The sequence below is a fragment of the Salmo salar genome, chromosome 13, assembly GCF_965601325.2.
Source record: "Salmo salar chromosome 13, fSalSal1, whole genome shotgun sequence".
In the NCBI taxonomy this organism is placed as follows: Eukaryota; Metazoa; Chordata; class Actinopteri; order Salmoniformes; family Salmonidae; genus Salmo; species Salmo salar.
The window spans coordinates 101,265,957-101,284,389 of record NC_138303.1 but is presented as its reverse complement, the minus strand read 5'-3'; the positions used below and the strand labels follow the sequence as shown (position 1 = coordinate 101,284,389).

Sequence of the window (18,433 nt, the reverse complement as noted above, 5' to 3'; positions counted from 1 at the left end):
GACCTTCAGAAACCTGTGGGGGATAAATCTCTCTTCTCTTTTCAGATGCTCTCCAAGCCATTGCGAACATGGGGGGAGATGTACCCAGTCTTGGAGTACCTTCCATTGCAACTGTTCGAACACGGGCTACAGTGGAGCAACATGTCACAGCTGTAAGGAGACCTTGTGTGTTTCTTAAAAGTCTTAAAACCACAGTGTTGTTTTTATAACTGAAGAATTATTTCAAAACCTGTGTGTGTGCTTGCTTGCGTGTGATTAGTAAGCGCTCGAAGCAGAAGGCGTATATCCAAACTGTAAAGCTAGCGCAGACCTGAACAGACTAAACAGACATACTGTTGAGAGGATATTGTGTTTGTTCTTTAAACATGCACAGAGACACAGCCAGTTGGATTCAAGGTCAAGCGTCTTATCTCTGATGCAGCAATAGCCTGCTGCAGTGCCAGACCCTTTTGACAAAGCCTCACCATTGATAAGGATTAGGACAAAGCCTTTAATGATGTGAGAGCTTCTCTCGCTCTGTCTCTCTAAGTCCGCTCAGTGTCATCATAAATTGTGTGGAAGATTTGAACGTTAAATTAAGCGACTTGTCAGTCAAACATAATCGCCTCACCATTTAACACATTCACACTTGAGTTGCGTTGAAATTGAAGTGCTGGTGGAGACCGGAAAAGGACTGGTGATTTTCTTTGTCTCTATAATTAAATTGAAATTAAACTTAGATCCATCACAGGAAGTGTTTCAGGTGAGGAGGAAATAAGATATTTACATGATTGGAGATATCCTGTGTGACTAAACTGTTAGAGGTTGTTAGTTATTATTTTCTGACAAGAGGGGAGGGTTTGTATTGTTTCATACGTTGTGTATGCACATCCAATGACTTGCATGGTGCTCGGTACAAATAGCCAGATGATGACTTTCGGGTCAAAATGGTGCACAATAAAACAACAGAAGCATTCATCAGTGTACCTATTCTTTATTTCATGAGGATTTGTGTTATGCCAGGTCAATGTGTTCTAGTTACAGCAGGGTTTCATAGTCATGTTGAGGGGGACCCACAGAGGTGCACATTTTTGTTCCTGCCCAGCACTTATACACCCAATTTAACAAGCCCTTGATTAGCTGCAGGTGTGTGTGTTCTTGGCAGGAACAAATAATTAACTGAGGAACCCTGCTCAGGGTAACAGTGAAAGGGAATACACTGAATACAACCTCCTGTTAACGTTGTTATTGATATGGCCAAGTATTAATTATTTATCAGTCAGACATGCCCACTAGCCTTTAACCAATGGCTATTCAGAATAATATAGACTGGTATACACATGGGGTGCATCTGAAATGGCATCCTATTCCCTATAAAGTGCACTTCTTTTGACCAGGGCTCTAAAGGCTCTGGTCAAAAGTAGTGCACTATACAGGGAATAGTTAGCCATTACCGACAGAGTCAAAGAAACGGCAACATCTGCAGTGATGGGGCCTGCATTCCTTAGGGACACCAGCTAGCACCCTTTAATCTAGAATGCAATGGTTTTCTGTGTGTCTCCTTTCAAATAATGATGGTTAGCACATCAATAATGTAACAACCTCCGCAACAATAGAACAGACTGCTGGCTCAAACACACACATTACATCAACAGAACAGACTGTTGGCACACAAAGCTACTGTAAATCAGAGTGGAGAGAGTTGAGTGCCCAAGACAAAGAATGCGTTTCGCTGCTCTGCGTCAGTGGAGTCTTGTTGTCTGGCACACCCCAACATCCCAACATGGCTTAGTGTCTTGAATATTAAAGTTTGTTGTGTTTGCTTTGTGTATGTGTGTGTTCTGTTGGCACACCCAATGTGCCTTGGTGTCATAGATTAGAATAAGAACGTTAGTTTTATTTGCTTTGAGTACTGTATGTGTATGTTATGTACACTGAGTATACAAAACATTAAGAACACCCAGTGGTGGAAGAAGTACCCAATTGTCACACTTGAGTAAAAGTATAGATACCTTAATAGAAAGTTACTCAAGTAAAAGTGAAAGTCAGGCAGTGAATTACTACTTGAGGAAATTCTAAAAGTTTTTGGTTTTAAATACACTTAAGTATCAAAAGTAAAAGTATGAATAATTTAAAATTCCTATTATTTAGCAAAGCAGACGGCACAATTGTCTTGTTTTTTTAATTTTGCGGATAGCCAGGGGCACACTCCAATACTCAGACATTATTTACAAAAGATACATTTGAGTTTGGTATACGTATATTCTGTGAGTTAGTTATTCATTTAGAAATGTGAATACATTATAAAGTATCATTGGACAGCCCTTGCCACCCAAAGGCATTAAGTATGCTCCTCAGCTGAAACATTTAAATATTTTCCTCCAAAGCAATCCTAGATGTCAAAATCTTCATAAACAGCATAAATTATAAACAATTGTTTTCTTTCAGGAAGTGGTGTTAAAGACTTGATTTGGGAATTTACATATAGACCACATGCCAGGTCTCAAGTTCTTAACTTATCATACTTACTTTCACATCTAGTGGAAACATGGCAGTGTTTGCTCTAGAAGTTGTTCCTGTGTAATGTACATTTAATTGGAATTCTTGCGCATGTGTCTGTTGGTGGCTGTATTTGTTTCAGTTAATTATTTCAGTCAGTACTAATTTCAACAGTGGTGGAAAAAGCAGCGAATGTTATACTTGAGTAAAAGTAAAGTCACCCAGGAAAATACTACTTCAGTAAAACTATTTGGTTTTAAATATACTTACAAGTAGCAAAAGTAAATGTAATTGCTAAAATATACTTAAGTATCAAAACTAAATATATAAATAATTTCAAGTTCTTTATATTAAGCAAACTACATGGCACCATGTTATTTTTTTATTTTATTCTAAGGCTAGCCAGGGGCACACTCCAACACTCAGATATCTTTACAAATTAAGCATTTGTGTTTAGTGAGTCCACCAGACCAGAGGCAGTAGGGATGACTAGGGATGTTCTCTTGATATGTATGCGAATTAGATCATTTTCCTGTCCTGCTTATCATTCAAAATGTAACGAGTACTTTTGGGTGTGAGGGGAAAATGGAGTAAAAATTAGATAATTTTCTTTAGGAATGTAGTGAAATAAAAGTTAAAGTTGTAAAAAATATCGATAGTAAAGTACAGATACCCCCAAAAACTACTTAAGGTGTACTTTAAAGTATTTTTACATAAGTACTTCACACTGGCAGGAGGTAACCTAAGTGTTTGTGTATATTTTCTCCTCCTCAGCTGTCTATGAGAAGTCATGTGAAGCGTATAAACACCAGGGTAACACATCAGGCTTGTATTACATAGATGTGGACGGAAGTGGTCCGATCAAGTCACAGCTGATCTACTGCAACATGACAGGTAAACCGCATGCACGCACACGCGCACACACACAAGCTAATTAAACCACTGGATGACGAGCTATGGTTTCCCTGTTACATTATACCACTGCAGGGATAGTTAGGGTTTCCCTGCATACATAACCACTGGTGGCAGTGTGACAAATAATCTCCACTTAGTTTTTACTATTGCCTAATGCAAATCTGTTATGATAGAGAAGTAAGGTTCAACTAAAGTGCCACCAACAATCTGGCATATGGTACTTCCTTATTGCCCGCCAGTGGCAGTTTAGTTATTTCTCTCACTGACGGAAACAGATAGACACCTCGTTTAGGGTGCTGTTGATGGTTCTCGGTAAGTAACTGAGCTGTGAGCTGTGGCTGGGATCCCAGATCTTCTGACAGGATTTCCATCCTTCAGGGCTGGCACCAGCTGCTATCGGAAGCATCTCGTCTTCCCACCCACCCCATCCCCATTTTCACACTGTCTTTGCTATCATTAACATTTTCATAATTATTTAGAATGATCCTAGTATTTCCCTCTGTTCTCCCTCTCTTCTCCTCCAGATAAAACATGGCTGGTGATCCAACACAATAACACGGAGCTAACCAAATTAAAGGCCTCCTCTGGGATAAATCAGCATTTAGCCTATTTTAACTATTCTGCCGACGCGGAACAGCTCTGGGCCATAATTACCCAGGCAGAGCACTGCGAGCAGGAAGTCCTCTACCACTGCAGAAAGTCACTCCTCTTAAACACACCAGGTGAATCATTTTTATTAACAGTATTGATCCCAGCCAGCCATAAAGGTCAGGATGATTAAAAACCTGCTCACTCAGTCAACTATGAGTCAGTCAACACATCCCAAATGGCACCCTATTCCCTATATAGTGTACTACTTTTGACCAGAGCCTTAAAAAGAAGTGAACTATTTAGGGAATAGGGTGCCATTTGGGAGACACGCTGTGAGAGGGAGTGCTGCTCTCCACCCGCAGAGCTTAAGCAGATGTCACAAATTGATTATTGTGCTCATTGTTGCAAATTAATTTAGGTTTTAAGGGGGGGGGTGGGGGGGGGGGGGGGTTCTTCTATGTAGGCCTGCCCGTCATTGTGTTATACTAGAATATTCATCATTTCTGGATGTGTTATGGTACATGCACTGAGTGAGTTAGCATTTAGGTGATTGGTTTTTGCGCTGATTGGTGTGTCGTTGGTGTTTGCCATATGATATTAATTTGTAATGACTCTTTTAAAACCTGCAAATGAACATGAAACAAGGCAACTCACAGCTTCACAGTGTAATTGCTGTCCATTAGCTGTCTCGTTACTGTAGAGGCTGACTGAGGGAAGAGGAAAACAATGTCTAAGCTAAATAAATAATGCTGGAAAATGTCAAATGAAGAATAATGAGGGAAAGAGTACGGTGTTAGGTTTCTGTTTAAAACCAGACAGCCTGCTTCAGGTGGGGGAACGTGATCAGACGAGTGATGGAAGAGAGAATCAATGAGAATGACTTTCTTTTCTCTTTCAAGGCAGCACTCTGGAGTCTGGCCTGTTTTTGGGGGGAAAGTGGTGACTGAAACCATTCTCAATTAAGCACTATCTCTCCTCTTGTTACGGTCTTTTTGTGGAACGTGTCTCTTTTATATGTCATCAGTCAGTGTCCTCATTGCAAATAGCACCAAATTGATCTTTAGGTAAAACACATCTTGTCTGATCTGTTTTTACATTACTACCCAGAAATCTCATGCCCTACATAGTAAATAAATGAACAGGAGTTTGGGAGTCTGTAGTGTTTTTGAACACACCCCATTGTTAGGTTCAAATTTTTCAGAGTAAATGACTCATGGACACTAGAGAAGCTTGACCAAGTTTTATTCTTCCCAAAGGGTCGACACAGCTGTATTCAGACAAAGAAATAGCTTCCCCGTGGTGGTATTCATACCCCACTTTGGGTGGAGTCTCCTCCTTATCTCTAAACATTGCATCCTTCCTGCTAAGCAGGGAACTAAGTGATATGAGCCTTCAATGGTTTCTCCCCTTATCAGTACTGTCACATGCAATTGTTTTCCCTGCACTCAGCCCCTCATTATGGCACCCCTCATGTCTCTTGTGTAACTAATGTTCCTATACTCTGAGTATAACAATGTTCAAAGTTTACTCCAGAATCCAACACCTTCTAAGTGTGTGTGTGTGTGTGTGTGTGTGTGTGTGTGTGTGTGTGTGTGTGTGTGGTGTGTGTGCGTGCGCGCATCTCTGTCTTTGTCTCAGATGGATCTCCGTTCACCTGGTGGGTGGGTCGTACAGATGAGCCACAGACGTACTGGGGCGGGGCGGTACCAGGGAGCCAGCAGTGTGGCTGCGGTCTTCAGGGGAACTGCATCGACTCAGACCACTACTGCAACTGTGACGCTGACCGCAAAGAATGGTACAACACCATCACATTCTCTATATGTTTCCCTCAATCTCTTTCCTCTCACTTTCTCTCTATCTGCTCCTCTCTTTCTCTCTCTCTATATATATATATATATTTCCTCCCCTCTTTCGCTCACTCTCTTTCTCTATCTGTTCCCCTCTCTCTCTCTCTCTCTCCTCTCTCTCTCTCTCTCTCTCTCTCTCTCTCTCTCTCTCTCCTCTCTCTCTCTCTCTCTCTCTCTCCTCTCTCTCTCTCTCTCTCTCTCTCTCTCTCTCTCTCTCTCTCTCTCTCTCTCTCTCTCTCTCTCTCTCTCTCTCTCTCTTCTCTTCTCTCTCTCTCTCTCTCTCTCTCTCTCTCTCTCTCTCTCTCTCTATATATATATATATATATATATATATATATATATATATATATATATCTATATATATATATCTATATATATATATATATATTTCTTCTTCTGAACACCAATCACCACTACTCTTCAGCTCCTTTTAGTCCACCCTTCCCTATGTAATGTCTGGATCTCTGCCCCAACATGCTATAGTATACCATCTGCTGTACTCAACACTCAGTGTGATTCTCTACTGACTGAGATTCACCTTTAAATGTTTTATCATATTCAGAAAGGGCCTTGTTCTCTCACCGGCATTTGTATTTGTTTTCATAAAATTTTTAGAACAGTGATAAGACTACAAGAACATAAGCATCACCTAGAGTAAACATCATCTGGATGGTGGTTGTTAAAATCGGCACAATTTTCTTTTCTATTTCCTGTTGTGATTGTTTGTGCCGTAGTGGTATTTGATAAAGCAATAATCAGAACAGGAAGTAGTTGGCCAGAAGGAATGGTTCTATTCTAAGAGTATGAGTCAAATGCCTACTTCTCCAAAGATGCAGCAGAAGTATACTGTACTTACAATAACATTCATCCTATATCTCTCTATGTGCATTTCCTATAACACCAGTAGTGCACAACTCCAGTTCTCGAAGGCTCCCATCCTGCTTCTCGCTCTCGCTCTCACTCTCTCTCATATTGATTGGCTATAGATTCCACACACCTGGTAGCCCAAGTAATCAACTTGCCATTGAAATGTAACAAATGGTGTATACTGTTAGCTCTGGAGGACCGAAACTATACACCTCCACCCTACACCATGTCTCTCATTGATAGCTATACATATTAGAGAGATTAATGAGAGGAACCAGACCAGCTGCCTGCTATTACTGTCACACTGTGAATACAGACACAAAGACAACCTACCATAACTGTGTTTCATAAACTAACCAGAAATCAAATAGTCAGGATGGCTGTTCATTAGGATCAATTGAAGAAAGCAACATAGGCCGATATACACTGATTTTGATCTGGTCCTTTGTTCCTCTGTTGTTTTAATGCATCCCTCCTCTGTTTTATGTAACCCAGGGCGACTGACTCTGGTCTGCTCACCCATAAGGAGAATCTGCCGGTCAGATGGGTGGTTGTTGGGGATATACAGAGACCTGGATCAGAGGCAGCCTATAAAGTCGGACCACTCAGGTGTCATGGCGACAGTAAGTATCAAATTATGACATAGTAAAGATAGTCTCACACTCGATCTACATTCTTTGAAAAAAGTGCTACTGTATCTAGAACCTAAAAGGGTTATTCAGCTTATTCACCCTTTCCACAGAGGCTTCTATATGGAACCCAAAACGGTTCTACCTGAAACCAATGTGTACAGCCGAAGAACCCTTTGGAACCCTTTTTTCTAAGAGTGTATATTCCCAATTATTTATTGGGTATCACCAAAGTTTCGGCACACAGTGCCTTACTCTGGGTTAGAAAGTAAGGATCAAGTCAATTAATTGTTCTACTAAATCAGTCCATTATTTCATCCATTACTGACCCTCCTCCAATAAACTGACTGGGTTTTACTGAGTACTGTGTGCTGGCTTTTGATATATCAGTCAATCTATCACTCCATTATTTCTATATGGACATGGAGTATTTACAATGCACACAGGCTGTGATTCAAACAAATGCAGATAAATGACCTGAGCACTGTAGACTTTACATGAGTCCTCAGCACAGTCATTTCTTTTCCCATACCTGTTAGATGCTAATGCAACATTCTCTTCCTCTCCATCAATCATCATGTTAATCACTCTGATTATGCACATAACCTAATTATCTGTACCACATTAGCAGAATGGTTGCAAAAACAATGTTCTCTCTTTTATGCTCTTATGCTGATGGCGGTGGGTAGTTGTTAATCAGGCAATAATGAATCAAGAGTCCCAATCTCTTTTTTATTCCTAATTGCATCCTTGGTTACCTGAAATATTTATCTTAGTAAATTAGACATAAACGGGGGAAACAGAGGTGGAATATAATTAAGATGAATTAGAAGAAACAGTTGGCCTGTTCATGTGCCTGACAGTCTCATCAACAGATCATTATTATGAACTGAGAACGAAACAAGTTGAGGACATATACTCTCGAAGCCACATCTTATTTTGTTCTCAGTCTATTTAGACCTTAGTTTCCAATAAGCACCCTTTTTCTCAATCAGCACCATGTCTAGTTTTTCAGAAGCAAGGCAGACTTCCCTATTATCTCCTTTCTATGTGTTATGGTTGTCTCACCTATGTGATTTGTGGTTGTCTTACTTATCTTAGCTGAATGCTCTGACTAAGTCATTCTGGATAAGAGTATGCTAAATGACCAAAATGTATGTACATGTAAATGTATTGATTTCCATAATTTCCTCAGAGAACTTCTGGAACGCAGCGTTTTTCAACAAAGAGACGTCGTATCTGCACTTCCCCACGTTCCACGGAGAGCTGAGTGCAGACATCTCCTTCCTGTTCAAAACCACCGCCGCTTCAGGAGTCTTCCTGGAAAACCTGGGCATCAAAGACTTCATACGGGTGGAACTCAGCTGTAAGTAGAATGGATGAAGTCGGCTGTAATAGAGTGGATAAAGTCAGCTGTAATTAGAGTGGATGAAGTCAGTTGTAATGGAATGGATGAAGTTGGCTGTAATAGAGTGGATGAACTCAGCTGTAAGCAGAGTGGATGAACTCAGTGTAAGGGCTGTCGTCGGAAGAAGACCAAGGTGCAGCGGAGTTAGTGTTCATCTTGACATTTAATTCAAACAAAGAGAACACTATACAAAAAACAGGAAAACCGACAGCCAAACAGTACTGACAGGAAACACACTGAACAGAAACAATTACCCACAAAACCCAAAGGAAAAACATGCTCCTTATGTGTGACTCCCAATCAGCAACAACGAGCTTCAGCTGTGCCTGATTGGGAGCCACACACGGCCCAAAACAAAGAAATACAAAAACATAGAAAAAGGAACATAGAACGCCCACCCAATGTAACACCCTGGCCTAACCAAAATAAAGAACAAAAACCCCTCTCTATGGCCAGGGCGTTACAGTACCCCCCCCCCCCAAGGTGCGGACTCCGGCCGCAAAAAAACGGACACTGAAGGGGAGGGTCCGGGTGGGCCTTCTTACGGCGGCGGCTCAGGTGCGGGACGTGGCCTCTGTTCCACCCTTGGCGTCGCCCTCTTAGGTGGCGCACCTGGCCGCGCCGAAGGTCTGGTGGGCGACCCTGACTGCGCCCGGCTGACGGGCGGCCCTGGTTGCGCCCGGCTGCGATGGCTGTGTCCGGCTGGCAGGCGGCGATGGCTGCGCCCGGCTGGCAGGCGTCCCTGGCTGCGCCCGGCTGGCGGGCGTCCCTGGCGGCTCCGGCGGCACTGACCCAGGATTCACCAGGCTGGGGAGATATGAAGGAGGCCTGGCCCTGGGCGCAGGCACAGGACTCACCAGTCTGGCGGGTGGCTCTGGCGGCTCTGGCCCAGGATTCACCAGGCTGGGGAGACATGAAGGAGACCTGGCCCTGGGCACAGGCACAGGCACAGGACTCACCAGGCTGGGGAGACATGAAAGAGGCCTGGCCCTAGGCGTAGGCACAAAAAATGCTGCCATCCACTTCCTTATGTCTGAAACAAAGGCTTCCAGGGAGGGCAATTTTGGGGTTTCACCATGTTTCATCGAAATGTACAGCTGTGTATCGTCCGCATAGCAGTTAACATTATGTTTCCGTATGACATCACCAAGAAGTAAAATATACAGTGAAAACAATAGTGGTCCTAAAACAGAACCTTGAGGAACACCAAAATGTACAGTTGATTTGTCAGAGGACAAACCATCCACAGAGACAAACTGATATCTTTCCGACAGATAAGATCTAAACCAGGCCACAACTTGTCTGTGTACACCAATTTGCATTTCCAATCTCTCCAAGAGAATGTGGTGATCGATGGTATCAAAGGCAGCACTAAGGTCTAGGAGCAGGAGGACAGATGCAGAGCCTTGGTCTGACGCCATTAAAAGGTCCTTTAACCTCTTGGGGCTAGGTGGGACGCTAGCGTGCCACCTGTGGTGCACTCCATCAACAGCAGGTGCATTTCAAGAGCGGCAAATTTGAATCCAAATAAATGTCAAAATTCAAATTTTTCAAAAATACAACTATGTTACACCATTTGAAAGATAAACATCTCCTTAATCTAACCACGTTTTACGATTTCAAAAAGGTTTTACGGCGAAAGCATAAATTTAGAGTATGTTAGGACAGTACATTTACAAGAGTTGTGTGTAATGTTTTGTCAAGTCAAAGACAGGGTCACCAAAACCATAAAACCAGCTAAAATGATACACTAACCTTTTACAATCTCCATCAGATGACACTCCTAGGACATTATGTTAGACAATGCATGCATTTTTAGTTCTATCAAGTTCATATTTATATACAAAAACAGCGTTTTACTATGGCATTGATGTTGAGGAAATCGTTTCCCTCCAATAACCGGCAGTCAAGTCAGCGTCAGAAATTAAATAATTAAAATTAGAAAACATTGTTAAAATATTATATTGTCATTTAAAGAATTATAGATTTACATCTTTTGAACGCAATCAACTTGCCAGATTTAAAAATAACCTTACTGGGAAATCACACTTTGCAATAATCTGAGCACTGTGCCCAGAAAAATACGCGTTGCGATACAGACTAGACGTCATGTTGGGGAGATCTAAAATCGAAAATACTATGTAAATAATCCATTACCTTTGATTCTCTTCATCAGATGTCACTTCCAGGTATCACAGGTCCATAACGAATGTAGTTTTGTTCAAAAAAGCTCATCATTTATGTCCAAAAATCTCCGTCTCGTTAGCACATGATGTAAGCCAGCCGGACTTCTCGTCATGAACGAGGGGAAAAAATATATTTCAGTTCGTTCAAACATGTCAAACGTTGTATAGCATAAATCATTAGGGCCTTTTTTAACCAGAACATGAATAATATTCAAGGTGGACGAATGCATAGCCTTTTATAACGTATTGGAACGAGGGTACCCAACATGAAGTAGCGCGCCAGGTGTCTAATGGGACATCACCGTTCCATGGCTCTTGTTCGGTCAGATCTCCCTCCAGAAGACTCAAAACACTTTGTAAAGGCTGGTGACATCTAGTGGAAGCAATAGGAAGTGCCAAAATATTCCTAAACCCCTGTGTCTTTCAATGGGATAGCTTTAAAGTCAATACAACACATCAGGTATCCACTTCCTGTCAGAAAATGTCTCAGGGTTTTGCCTGCCAAATGAGTTCTGTTATACTCACAGACACCATTCAAACAGTTTTGGAAACTTTAGAGTGTTTTCTATCCATATATAATAAGTATATGCATATTCTAGTTACTGGGTAGGATTAGTAACCAGATTAAATCGGGTACATTTTTTTTATCCAGACGTGCAAATGCTGCCCCCTAGACCCAACAGGTTAACACCTTCACGAGTGCAGTCTCAGTGCTATGATGTGGTCTAAAACCAGACTGAAGCGTTTCATATACTCACAGACACCATTCAAACAGTTTTAGAAACTTTAGAGTGTTGTTTGTCTTCAGGAACGCAGTGACAGCTTTTACATTTTTTTGAGAGGAATGGGAGATTCAATGTAGGCCAATAGTTTTTTAAATATTTTCTGGGTCAAAGTTTGGCTTTTTCAAGAGAGGCTTTATTACTGCCACTTTTAGTGAGTTTGGTACACATCCGGTGGATAGGGAGCCATTTATTATGTTCAACATTGGAGGTCCAAGCACAGGAAGCATCTCTTTCATTAGATTAGTTGAAATAGGGTCCAGTATACAGCTTGAAGGTTTAGAGGCCATGACTATTTTCATCAATATGTCAAGAGATACAATATTAAAAAACTTGAGTGTCTCCCTTGATCCTAGATCCTGGCAGTGTTGTGCTGACTCAGGACGACTGAGCTTTGGAGAAATACGCAGATTTAACCTCTTGGGGCTAGGTGGGACGCTAGCGTGCCACCCGTGGTGCACTCCATCAACAGCAGGTGCATTTCAAGAGCGGCAAATTTGAATCCAAATAAATGTCAAAATTCAAATTTTTCAAAAATACAACTATGTTACACCATTTGAAAGATAAACATCTCCTTAATCTAACCACGTTTTACGATTTCAAAAAGGTTTTACGGCGAAAGCATAAATTTAGAGTATGTTAGGACAGTACATTTACAAGAGTTGTGTGTAATGTTTTGTCAAGTCAAAGACAGGGTCACCAAAACCATAAAACCAGCTAAAATGATGCACTAACCTTTTACAATCTCCATCAGATGACACTCCTAGGACATTATGTTAGACAATGCATGCATTTTTAGTTCTATCAAGTTGATATTTATATCCAAAAACAGCGTTTTACTATGGCATTGATGTTGAGGAAATCGTTTCCCTCCAATAACCGGCAGTCAAGTCAGCGTCACAAATTAAATAATTAAAATTAGAAAACATTGGTAAAATATTATATTGTCATTTAAAGAATTATAGATTTACATCTTTTGAACGCAATCAACTTGCCAGATTTAAAAATAACCTTACTGGGAAATCACACTTTGCAATAATCTGAGCACTGCGCCCGGAAAAATACGCGTTGCGATACAGACTAGACGTCATGTTGGGGAGATCTAAAATCGAAAATACTATGTAAATAATCCATTACCTTTGATTCTCTTCATCAGATGTCACTTCCAGGTATCACAGGTCCATAACGAATGTAGTTTTGTTCAAAAAAGCTCATCATTTATGTCCAAAAATCTCCGTCTCGTTAGCACATGATGTAAGCCAGCCGGACTTCTCGTCATGAACGAGGGGAAAAAATATATTTCCGTTCGTTCAAACATGTCAAACGTTGTATAGCATAAATCATTAGGGCCTTTTTTAACCAGAACATGAATAATATTCAAGGTGGACGAATGCATACTCTTTTATAACGTATTGGAACGAGGGTACCCAACATGAACTAGCGCGCCAGGTGTCTAATGGGACATCAACGTTCCATGGCTCTTGTTCGGTCAGATCTCCCTCCAGAAGACTCAAAACACTTTGTAAAGGCTGGTGACATCTAGTGGAAGCAATAGGAAGTGCCAAAATATTCCTAAACCCCTGTGTTTTTCAATGGGATAGGTTTAAAGTCAATACAACACATCAGGTATCCACTTCCTGTCAGAAAATGTCTCAGGGTTTTGCCTGCCAAATGAGTTCTGTTATACTCACAGACACCATTCAAACAGTTTTGGAAACTTTAGAGTGTTTTCTATCCATATATAATAAGTATATGCATATTCTAGTTACTGGGTAGGATTAGTAACCAGATTAAATCGGGTACATTTTTTTTATCCAGACGTGCAAATGCTGCCCCCTAGACCCAACAGGTTAAAGAGGATAATTTGCTTTCTAATGATCATGATCTTTTCGTCAAAGAAGTTCATTTATCACTGCTGAGGTGAAAGCCATCCTCTCTTGGGGAATGCTGATTTTTAGTTAGATTTGTGACAGTATCAAAAATAATTTTGGGATTGTTCTTATTCTCCTCAATTAAGTTGTAAAAATAGGATGATCGAGCAGCAGTGAGGGCTCTTCGATACTGCCCGGTACTGTCTTTCCAAGCTAGTCGGAAGACTTCCAGTTTGGTGTAGCGCCATTTCCGTTCCAATTTTCTGGAAGCTTGCTTCAGGGATCAGGTATTTTCTGTATAGTTTAGTTTCTTTTTGACAAATGTTTTTTGTTTTTAGGGGTGCAACTGCATCTAGGGTATTACGCAAGGTTTAATTTAGTTCCTCAGTTAGGTTGTTAACCGATGTTTGTACACTGACATCCTTGGGTAGGTGGAAGGAATGGCACTTGCTTGTTTTATATATATATCAGTATACAGTATCAGTCAAAAGTTTTAGAACACCTACTCATTCAAGCGTTTTTCTTTATTTTTACTATTTCTACATAGTAGAATAATAGTGAAGACATCAAAACTATGTTATAACACATATGGAATCATGTGGTAACCAAAACAGTTTTAAACAAATAAACATTTATTTTATATTTGAGATTCTTCAAATAGCCACCCTTTGCCTTGATGACAGCTTTGCACACTCTTGGCATTCTCAACAAGCTTCACCTGGAATGCTTTTCAAACAGTCTTGAAGGATTTCCCACATATGCTGAGCACTTGTTGGCTGCTTTTCCTTTACTCTGCTGTCCAACTCATCTCAATTTGGTTGAGGGCAGGGGGACTGTGGAGGCCAGGTCATTTGATGCAACACTCCATCACCCTCCTTCCTGGTAAAATAGACCTTACACAGTCTGGAGGTGTGTTGGATCATTGTCATGGAGAATAATTTTTATCGCAACTTGTTATAAAAAACTGACATTTTTACCACTTTCCTAACAAGTTAGACAAAAAGTTAGAGCGTATGAAATATTCCTTTTATTCTCTACTATTGGAATCGGAACAACATCTGCTTCTAATCTAACGATACAGCTGTTTTTAGTAAGCGCATTAAAAACCTGTTGGGGATAGGGGGCAGTATTTGCACGGCCGGATAAAAAATGTACCCGATTTAACTTCTCTAGGGCCAGTGGGACGATTTCGTCCCACCTACGTAACAGCCAGTGGAATCCCGTGGCGCGTTATTCAAATACCTTAGAAATGCTATTACTTCAATTTCTCAAACATATGACTATTTTACACCATTTTAAAGACAAGACTCTCGTTAATCTAACCACACTGTCCGATTTCAAAAAGGCTTTACAACGAAAGCACGGTAATGGAATATTTAGAATTTTTTTGTCACGAAACACGTCGTGCGTGTCACCCTTCTTTACCCTTTCGGATAGTGTCTTGAACGCACGAACAAAACGCCGCTATTTGGATATAACTATGGATTATTTTGAACCAAACCAACATTTGTTATTGAAGTAGAAGTCCTGGGAGTGCATTCTGACGAAGAACAGCAAAGGTAATAACATTTTTCTTATAGTAAATCTGACTTTGGTGAGGGCTAAACTTGTTGGGTGTCTAAATAGCTAGCCCTGTGATGCCGGGCTATCTACTGAGAATATTGCAAAATGTGCTTTCACCGAAAAGCTATTTTAAAATCGGACACCTCGATTGCACAAAGGAGTTCTGTATCTATAATTCTTCAAATATTTGTTATGTTTTTTGTGAACGTGTATCGTGAGTAATTTAGTAAATTCACCGGAGGTTTGCGGGGGGTATGCTAGTTCTGAACGTCACATGCTAATGTAAAAAGCTGGTTTTTGATATAAATATGAACTTGATTGAACAAAACATGCATGTATTGTATAACATAATGTCCTAAGATTGTCATCTGATGAAGATCATCAAAGGTTAGTGCTGCATTTAGCTGTGGTTTGGGTTTATGTGACATATGCTAGCTTGAAAAATGGGTGTCTGATTATTTCTGGCTGGGTACTCTGCTGACATAATCTAATGTTTTGCTTTCGTTGTAAAGCCTTTTTGAAATCGGACAGTGTGGTTAGATTAACCTGTTATGGCTAGGGGGCAGTATTTTCACGGCTGGATAAAAAACGTACCCGATTTAATCTGGTTACCACTCCTACCCAGTAACTAGAATATGCATATATTTATTACATATGGATAGAAAACACCCTAAAGTTTCTAAAACTGTTTGAATGGTGTCTGTGAGTATAACAGAACTCATTTGGCAGGCAAAAACCTGACAAGGTTCCATGCAGGAAGTGGCCTGTCTGACAAGGTGTCGTTCTTCTTGTCTCTGTTTATTGAAGAGTGAGGATCTTAGCTGTCCCGTGACACTTCCTACGGCTGCCATAGGGTCTCAGAAGGCGGTAAAAAGCTGAATCGTGGCTTTGCAGGCTCTGGCTGAAAAAAAGTAGCGCGTTTGGGTAGTGGCTGGTTACAGTACTGTGAGACTCAGGCTCGTGCCCGCGTCGACCGAAAGCTTTGTTTACTTTCCTCCGTTTAGCTAAAAGGAGATTCCCGGTCGGAATATTATCGCTTTTTTACAAGAAAAATGGCATAAAAATGGATTTTAAACAGCGGTTGACATGCTTCGAAGTACGGTAATGGAATATTTAGATTTTTTTTGTCACGAATTGCGCCATGCGCACGACCCTGATTTACCATTTCAGATAGTGTCTGGGACGCACGAACAAAACGCCGCTATTCGGATATAACGATGGATTATTTTGGACCAAACCAACATTTGTTATTGAAGTAGCAGTCCTGGGAGTGCATTCTGACGAAGACAACAAAAGGTAATCAATCTTTTATAATAGTAAATCTGATATTGGTGAGTGCTAAACTTGCCGGGTGTCTAAATAGCTAGCCCGTGATGCCTGGGCTATGTACTTAGAATATTGCAAAATGTGCTTTCACCAAAAAGCTATTTTAAAATCGGACATATCGAGTGCATAGAGGAGTTCTGTATCTATAATTCTTAAAATAATTGTTATGCTTTTTGTGAACGTTTATCGTGAGTAATTTAGTAAATTCACCGGCAGTGTTCGGTGGGAATGCTTGTCACATGCTAGTCACATGCTAATGTAAAAAGCTGGTTTTTGATATAAATATGAACTTGATTGAACAAAACATGCATGTATTGTATAACATAATGTCCTAGGGTTGTCATCTGATGAAGATCATCAAAGGTTAGTGCTGCATTTAGCTGTCTTCTGGGTTTTTGTGACATTATATGCTAGCTTGAAAAATGGGTGTCTGATTATTTCTGGCTTGGTACTCTGCTGACATAATCTAATGTTTTGCTTTCGTTGTAAAGCCTTTTTGAAATCGGACAGTGTGGTTAGATAAAGGAGAGTCTTATCTTTAAAATGCTGTGAAATAGTCATATGTTTGAAAAATTTAAGTTTTTGTATTTTTGAGGAATTTGTAATTCGCGCCACGCCTATCATTGGATATTGGAGCAGGTGTTCCGCTAGCGGAACGTCTAGATGTAAGAGGTTAACGAGAGTCTTGTCTTTAATATGGTGTAAAATAGTAATATGTTTGAGAAATTGAAGTAATAGCATTTCTAAGGTATTTGAATATCGCGCCACGGGATTCCACTGGCTGTTGACTAGGGTGGGACGCAAACGTCCCACCAAGACCAGAGAGGTTAACAATTTTACCCCAAACTTTTTACGAACAACTGCAATTTTGACCACTTTTCCAGCACTGGGTATGAAATCATGGTCTACTTCTCTGGTATTCAAAGCTGGAACATAATTACAGAAGTTAGTGGTTTGTCTGAGTTTAGAGTGACGAAAAGTAGCTACAGTAGCTAACGCCAGCTAACAGCTCTATTAGTCTCGTCATTGAGCAGTCCAAATGGAGATGTTGCTATGGATACTCACAAATGCAGAGGAGCGCATGGGGCAGCGCATGGAGTGAAGGACAGATAAAGACAATCAGCTATGGACAGAGAAAGTTACTGTATTTCTAATTTCGTGTTCAGCAATCGGGCCCGGGTAGGGTAGGACCTAAACGTCGGCGGCATGGGTAGGACTCGCACTAAAATGTCATTCCTTTCTACTTTTCTTGTCTTTCAAACTTCTGACCACTTTCCCAACAGGTTAGACAGAAACAGACTGGATGACATCTTCCTCTACTTCACTGCTATTCCTCCCTCTGTTCAAGCCATGCGGTTCCTTCTTGACTGTTGCTCCATCCATTGGAGGCTTGAAACACTGAAACTGGCTGAAAATCATAGTCCAGACCTATAATCATGTATCAGTGTTATTTTATTATTGTAAGTTTTGCTTTTTCAAGCGCTTTGAGATTATTTTTTGTAATGAAAGCATTATAGAAATCAATTATTATTATTAAAAACAAACTTAATTTACACTGAACGTTTTACAAAAGTAATTCATACTTTTATTTATCTGAAACCCACAGCATGAATGATTCATAGGTGCTTTGCTTTCCTAAGAGTGTTGTTCACATTATCTTACCTTTTATTCCCATCTTGTGACAGAAGACTACTTTGTCCTGTTTTCTTCTTTCAGTTTTCACACCAAACAATTGTAGGCGTTTGAATATGAATGAGAGTTGTGTAGCCTATTCAGTTCAGTCAGTCTGTCTTTCTTTACTCCACACAAAGAATGTTTGAAATGAAAACAAAGTTGTCTCCAATCCTACTACCATGTTCCTAGCTAGGTTGAAGACAGGGGAGAACGACTACCCCCTCTCATTGAAGCCACGGAAGTGATACAACCGTGGAACTGCAGGCATTGTTAGCAGAAAACAGGATCCCCCATTA

The 18,433-nt window shown here is 40.6% G+C and overlaps 1 protein-coding gene across 2 annotated transcripts in view; it reads left to right on the top strand.

Moving 5' to 3' along the window:
- The window catches only part of cntnap3 (contactin associated protein family member 3), a 189,717-nt gene that overhangs the window by 126,926 nt on the left and 44,358 nt on the right, over nt 1–18,433 (top strand). For both annotated transcript variants that reach the window (XM_045692517.2, XM_045692516.2), the window contains exons 11-16: nt 46–152; nt 3,253–3,372; nt 3,918–4,115; nt 5,623–5,779; nt 7,194–7,321; nt 8,523–8,693. In XM_045692517.2, coding sequence (XP_045548473.2) covers nt 46–152; nt 3,253–3,372; nt 3,918–4,115; nt 5,623–5,779; nt 7,194–7,321; nt 8,523–8,693 — 881 coding nt within the window. The remainder of the gene's footprint in view (nt 1–45; nt 153–3,252; nt 3,373–3,917; nt 4,116–5,622; nt 5,780–7,193; nt 7,322–8,522; nt 8,694–18,433) is intronic.